The sequence below is a fragment of the Thalassophryne amazonica genome, chromosome 3 (assembly GCF_902500255.1).
Source record: "Thalassophryne amazonica chromosome 3, fThaAma1.1, whole genome shotgun sequence".
NCBI classification, from domain to species: domain Eukaryota; kingdom Metazoa; phylum Chordata; class Actinopteri; order Batrachoidiformes; family Batrachoididae; genus Thalassophryne; species Thalassophryne amazonica.
This window is the reverse complement of record NC_047105.1, coordinates 52710620-52718184: the sequence shown is the minus strand read 5'-3', so window position 1 is coordinate 52718184 and position 7565 is coordinate 52710620. Positions and strand designations below refer to the sequence as shown.

Genomic DNA, 7565 nt, shown 5'->3' with positions numbered 1-7565 from the left:
CAAGTCTGTTTACCCAAAAGGAGAACCAGAACTCCACCCATCCGCACTCAACTGTGGGAATCAAAACTCTGTTCCCTAAAAGCAACACACAATTCATCCTACAGTGTTAAGTTTCTTTTTTTTTTTTTAACACTGTTTCCTTTCCTCTCACCTCTTTAACGGGAACTTCCCGAGATTTGGGGAAGAACGAGGTCCTGGCAGTGAAGTACTGCTCAAACTCAGAGTCCGAGTCCGATTCCGACTGTTCGTCGCTACAGTAACCGCTGCTGGTGGAGCTGCCCCACGTCATCTCAAACGAAGGAGTTTTGTCCGAGCCGTTAGTCGCGTCCGTCATCGCCAATTTTTTTTTTTTAATTAACAATAAAGCAAACCGCTAAAAGCGTTTCGGCACCTAACTCAAAACGTAGCTAATGCGCGTTACTACAATGTCGCCGCTGCCGAACTTTCCGGATGTAGTCTACCGGCCACGTTTCCAGTGTTTCGAAGCAGGAAGCGCTCACACCCCGCCCTGCCCTCGCGCTTTCTGCGGCCCCGCCCACGTCCGTTGGACTTTGGAAGGGGCTGATTGGACACTTCTGTTTTCTTCTGAATATTATTTGTTTTTTTTTAGCTGAAAAATCTAACGTACATAGGAAAATTAGTAAGATATTTTAAATGATATATCGCATTATAGAAAAAGACACAAAGTCAAATAAAACAAAAATAAAACATGCAAATCAAGGGGGCTTGACGAGGCTATATTTACAAAGAGGGACATTAAGTTTCAGACTGGGGGCTTTTCTGATTTTTTTTGTTGATCAAGACATATCAATATACTATAAAATATATATGATAAGTGTGCTGCATTTCTATAGTGCTTTTCAGATTCAATGCAGATACTCAAAATCACTTTACAATAACGCCTCACATTCACCCATTTACACACACACACACATTTGGAGAGTAAGGACTTTGGCAATTGGATTTTAGTATTTGATGGGGAATCAAATCGAGTATCTTCTGGCCTCAAGCCCAACACTTTAACCTCTAGACAATTACATCACTATATTATTAATATTATTAGTAGTAGTAGTATTATATAATGAATGACATACGAGGTCTGTGAGAAAAGTAACGGACCTTTTTATTTTTTTCAAAAACTATATGGATTTGATTCATATGTTTTTACATCAGCCAAGCTTGAACCTTCATGCGCATGCAGGAGTTTTTCCACACCTGTCGGTTGCGTCATTCGTCTGTGGACAGGCTTTGAGTGAGCACTGGTCCACCCCTCTCGTCATCGTTTCATTGCGAGGAAATGGTGGAATGATTTGGGCTTTTTTTCCATCAGAATTTTTTCAGAAACTGTTAGAGACAGGCAGCTGGAAACCATTCGAAAAATGTATCTGGCTTTCGGTGAAAATTTTACGGGCTTCACAGAGAATAAGGAGTGTTACTACCGCTTTAAGGACGCCCCACAATGGCGCACAGCGCGCCGCGCTCCGAGCCGCCATCGAGAGGCAGAAACCACCACATCATTTCTAAACGGATGGCTGTGTGGAGCTGGGACCGTTGTGTGCAATTTCTCTGGTTATCACAAGAGCTGGACATCAGCCATTTTCCGGCAGATTTCACTTTTAATAAGAGATTTTGTCATGGAAAGCCGTGCGGAGGCTTCGCGCGTCATGACCGATTCGCTGATGAAGCGAGACAAAGGAACACCTCTGTGCCAGAGGACAAGTTGGGACATGTCTATCTCGGCTTTCAGTGCTTACCAGTCGAGTGAGTATAAGAGAAATTGTGGAGAGCTGGGCTTGTCCCAAACATGTATCAGAACATGTACACATATGTACATAGGGGAGATGATGGTCTCGTGGTTAAGTGTTTGGCTTGAGACCAGAGGATCCTCGGTTCAAATCTCTGCCTGACCGGAAAATCACTAAGGGCCCTTGGGCAAGGTCCTTAATCCCCTAGTTGCTCCCGGTGTGTAGTGGGCACCTTGCATGGCAGCAGCCTGACATCGAGGTGAATGTGAGGCACTGATGTGTAAAGTGCTTTCAGCATCTGATGCTATATATATCTATCTGATGCAATATATCTATTGCTATACAAATGCAGTCCATTTACATAGTATAGTATACACTGGCAGTTAGTTAATGAAGGTCCTGCTGGTCCTGTATATCCAGAACTAGTTTGTGGTTTGGTTGGTTGTTTTTGTCCAGCTTAAGGATGAAAGGACCGTCATTGTTATATTTTATATCCAAATCAGGCCAATACTTGTCAACATATTGCTCAAAAGAAGAGATGCTGGTAGTTGACTCCATGTGTTCTGGAAGGCTGTTCAATGAGTTAGGGTTAGGGTTATCATAATATAATTATATTGTTTTAGATATTATTTCATTGTGTTATTACTAATATTATCATATACCTATAAATGATACGCCAATATGATTGGATAAAACACTAAAGAATAAATAGCAATACACCCTTTTCGTGGACAGGTAATATTTTTCATACCACCCGAGTAATCAGTCAATCCGGACAGCGGAGCGGTGCCACGACGAAGAGGCGTGGTCAGAGGAACTGTGAAATACCAGTGAGTCACTTTTAATAATTTCTTACGTGTCCAACCTCGTAGGTTGATCGTTAAAATTAAATTTGTTAGTTCTAAAAGCCATCATAATTATTTATAGGAAAACGTTCTATGTTTTTTTCTACTACGGTTTGAACTTTGAGTGTTTACACAGGAGAGAAAAGTGAGAAAATGTTCATGTCGGTTTGAGAAAAGTTTATAAAGTGTGTTGTGAGGGGTTTTACAGCATTAAAACTTCTATAATAATTGTAAAAAATAACTGACTACTTTGCGGATTTCGCCTATCGCGGGTTATTTTTAGAACGTAACTTCTGAAACAGTTGATAGATGTATTTTATAACTTAAAAATGGGACAGATGCTGACTTCCGGTGGAGCGAATGGAGTAGATAGACGTGTCGGGAACCTCTCTCCCGCTTTAAGCTTGAACATCCCAAAATTGAACTTTTTTTAATCCTTTAACTGGGAAAGATTGTTACTAGGGATTATATTCATTAGAAAACAAATCCAAATTGCCTAAATCTCAACCAGAAAAGAACACTTCATCTGCTAAAGCTAGCTCCCTCTCGGACCAAGCTAAAGCTAGCAACAACGCCACGCCAGACGCGGACTCTGAGATACTGAGAGCAATAAAAGAACTGAGAGAGGAACTTCAAGGCAGCACTGCGCTTAACCTGGACAAACTAAGTCAAGAAATACATGAAAAGCTGGACAGATTTGGGAACGACTTTAACGGAAAGCTGGACAGTGCCGTGAGCGAAGTCAAAAGCCTGGCGCGCAGAATGGATGAAGCAGAATCACGAACAACGCAAGTGGAGAGCTGGGCAGAAGAAGCCACCAAACTGCTGTGCACATGTCTGGAGCAGCAGAGAAAACGTCAGCTTAAAGCTACTGATATTGAATCAAGGTCACGCAGGAATAATGTCTGTATTTTTAACTTGCCAGAGGGCATGGAGGAAAATAAGCCCATCCCGCAGTTTATTGAGAGCTTTCTCAAAGAAAACCTGCAAATACCTCGTGACCTGAGAATCCAGCGCGCCCACCGCTCCCTGGGGAGCAAACCACCGCCCGGCGCCGCTCCAAGAGCTGTCGTAAATTTCCTGGAATATTCAACGAAGGAGCTGGTCTTGAGAGAAGTGTGGAAAAAGAAAAAAGTTCAGGTGGGCTCCAACTCTATTTACTTCGATCACGACTACCCTCCAGAGATCATGGCCAAGCGCAAGGAATACAGCGTGATCAAGAAAATACTCAAAGAAAAAGGAGTGCGCTTCCAAACCCCGTTCACCAATATGAGGATACACTGGGAGTCGGGCGCGCGCACTTACAGCAGCGCACAGCCCGTTTACGAGGAGCTGCGGCGCCGTGGCTTTGATGTGAAGGTGCCTGTCCCGGAGGACAATGTGACCAGCGCGGTGACCCTGCTCCAGGAGCTTCTGGGGTGGCAGCTAGTGGACAGCGGCGGATCTGCAGTGACACGAAGAGCTAAGACCAAACTGCGGAGCTTCCAGAGAGAAACAGATGAGTAGGATGACACGGAGCGTCCTCTTGATTAAAGGGCAGCGAATCATCGGCTTTGTTTTCTTTTTTCAGCTAAACCACAAACGTGGGAGAGAAGGCAACCCTTACTACTTATTTTTAGTTGGACACATAGGATAGAAGTGTTTACTCAGATAGACACATCAGCTATCCTTTTTGGGCCCTCTCTATCTGAGAGGTTTTCCCCTGGACCCCCCATCAGGGTCAGAACAGAGGAGGTGACTCTTCTTTTTGGAAGTCAAGTTTTTGTTATGTTTTTTTCTGGTTCCATATTGTGATATTGTTTATTTGTTACTTGGGATCACTGTTTTAAATGTGCATTACAAAGTTTTACAGTTTCTGAATGTTAAATGACAAAAATAGCATCTCTGAATGTAAATGGTATAAGTGGTCCAGTAAAACGGAAAAGGATTCTCACAAAAATTTAAAAAAGACAGAATACAGGTTGCTTTCTTACAGGAAACACACATGTCGATGACTGAGCATGAAAAATTTAAAGGCTTTGGGTATACCAATGCATTTTATAGTTCTTGTAAAAATACTAGACAAAGGGGGGGGGGGGGGTGATACCTCTTATCTCTAATTCTGTAAATTTTGAAGCTGACACTAAAGTTGCAGACAAGGAGGGCAGGTATATAATAGTAAAGGGGAGGGTGGATAATGTGGTGGTCACATTTGCTAACGTCTGTGTCCCACCTGAAAGTGATAGAAAATTTCTCAAATCGCTCTTTGATATAACTATCACCAACAGTGATGAAATACTGATCTGTGGTGGAGATTGGAATACAATTCAAAAATTTTCTCTAGACACAAGTTATAAAAGACAGAAAACATATAGATCCAAAGATCTGAGGGCTTTAATTAAACAATCCGGGCTATGCGACATCTGGAGAGACCTGAATCCTAAAGAAAAGGTTTTTACTCATTACTCCCACACACATAAATTGCACTCAAGACTTGATTTCTTTTTGTTAAATAATGTTGATATCCACAGAGTGAAGGAGTGCTCAATTGGCACATCTGATATATCAGACCACCACAATGTCTACCTGTCATTGCAACTGTCTAACATACCAAAGGTTACTCTGTGGAGATTAAATATTGGGATACTCAATAAAGAAGCCATAGTAAAAGAAATAAAAAAGGAAATAGCAGAATGTATAGAGGTTAATGACAATGGTCAAGTGAGCCCAACTATGGTGTGGGATACAGTTAAAGCAGTGTTGAGGGGGAAACTCATTTCGAGGACATCCTATTTACAGAAGGTGAGTGTTGTGTGTGGGCCGCCGGAAGAGGAGGTACTGCTGGCCCACCACCAGTGGGCGCCCTGCCTGAAGTGCGGGCTTCAGGCACGAGAGGGCGCTGCCGCCATGGACACAGCCGGGGGTGACAGCTGTCACTCATTACCTCTTGACAGCTGTCACCCATCTACTCAACATCATCTCACTCCATAAAGACCAGACGTCATCTCCACCTCGTTGCCGAGATATCATACTTCATTGGAGGTAATATCCTCAGCCGTTTGTGTTTTTTGCAATATATCTGTATATTGTGAGTGTTTGCAGGAGTACCGGTTCCTTTTTCTGTGGAGGCTGAGTGAGTGCAGGACGGCACTCTTTTCCCCTGAGGAATCACTGCGGTACTCTGCACCATATTGAGTGAGAGGTGGAGGTGGCATTCCCACCGTTGTTGTTACTGGGTGTACACACACCCACACTTGACTGTCTTTGTTCTTCGCCAGCAGTACCAGATCCGACAGTCGGGGACGGTGATCACCTGGGAATTCGGGACTTGGCGGCTCCAGTATTCACCAGGTTCTGGGGCGGCGGAAATCGTGTGGTTCCGGCTCTTCTCAGGACAGACGTCTTCTATCCTCGAGCCTGCCCACACGTCACCTTTGTGGATTGACTGTAATGATATTCTGAGATTGTCTGTATATTCGTTGTGCACATTCACAACATTAAATTGTTACCTTTTGGCTCATCTATTGACCGTTCATTTGCGCCCCCTGTTGTGGGTCCGTGTCACTACACTTTCCCAACAGGATATCTCGGCCAGCGTCATGGACTCCGAGGGGCGTCACCCGGCTGTTGAACGACCAATGGGAGAGCAGGGAGCGCAGGCGTCTGCAGGAGGCGTGATTGGTGAGCTGCAGCACATTCTCACCGCCTTTACGGCTCGGTGGGATCAAATGACCGAGCAAAACATCCTCCTGAACCGCAGGGTGGAGGCTCTCTCCGCACAGATGGCAGCGAGCGCTCAGGGCGCTGTTGCAGCTCGTCCTCCTGTCGACCCTGTGCAGGATATGAACGTTCCAGTGGTGGTTCAACAACCCCTCCCACCATCCCCTGAAGCATACATAAGCCCTCCTGAGCCGTACGGAGGTTGTGTGGAGACGTGCGCGGACTTTCTTATGCAGTGTTCGCTCGTCTTCGCACAACGTCCCGTCATGTACGCGTCAGATGCTAGTAAAATAGCTTATATGATTGCTCTGCTTCGGGGTAAAGCACGCGCCTGGGCTACGGCGCTCTGGGAACAGAACTCACGGTTGTTATCAGCATACACTGGGTTTGTGGGGGAGTTCAGAACAGTGTTTGATCACCCTAACAGAGGAGAGACCGCTTCAACTGTGCTGCTGTCAATGAGACAGGGACGCGAGAGCGCAGCCGCTTATGCAGTCAACTTCCGCATCGCGGCTGCGAGGTCCGGCTGGAATAACGTTGCGCTCCGCGCCGCCTTCATAAACGGACTGTCGTGGGTTCTGAAGGAGCAGCTGGTAGCTAAGGAGGAACCGCGGGATTTAGATGGGCTTATCGATCTCATTATACGGTTAGACAATCGGTTGGAGGAACGCCGTCGGGAGCGAGGCAAAGGACGTGACCGGATACGCGCCGCCCCTCTCCCTTCCGGGTTCGAAAAGGGGCCGCCCTCCCCACGCTCCACAGCCGCAGCACTCTGTGGGGCAACAGCTCCCCCTGCTGACGTTGTTAGGGAAACGCACAGGGCCAAAATGAGGAGGCTGATCCGTGGAGAGTGTTTTCTCTGCAGCTCTAAGGAGCACACACAGAGAAACTGCCCCATACGGCCAAAACAACAACACTCGCCCTTAGAGATTGGGCTAAGGGGGGGGTCAAAATATTCAAGTGAGACACACACAGATTGCCACACGACTCCCAGTCACAATCCTGAGCGGGGATTTAACCCTTCAAGCCCCAGCACTGGTGGACACGGGGTCAGAAGGGAATCTGCTAGACAGCAGATGGGCAAGGGAGGTAGGGCTCCCTCTGGTGGTGCTTCCTTCGCCATTGCAGGTTCGGGCACTAGATGGCACCATCCTCCCTTTAATCACACACAAGACACAACCAGTAACTCTGGTGGTGTCTGGAAACCATTGGGAGGAGATTGAGTTTTTTGTAACTCCCTCTACCTCCCGCGTGATTTTGGGCTTCCCATGGATGT

At 45.9% G+C, this 7565-nt stretch overlaps 1 protein-coding gene across 3 annotated transcripts in view; it reads right to left on the bottom strand.

Moving 5' to 3' along the window:
- LOC117506718 (ras association domain-containing protein 1-like) overlaps positions 1 to 7565 on the bottom strand; it is a 66984-nt gene that overhangs the window by 8521 nt on the left and 50898 nt on the right. Inside the window, exon 1 of one of the 3 annotated variants that reach the window (XM_034166285.1) lies at positions 152 to 480. The exons of the other annotated variants lie outside the window; for them this stretch is intronic. Coding sequence (XP_034022176.1) covers positions 152 to 334 — 183 coding nt within the window. The 5' untranslated portion in view covers positions 335 to 480. Of the gene's footprint in view, positions 1 to 151; positions 481 to 7565 lie in introns of those variants that run through there. 3 annotated transcript variants of the gene reach the window in all.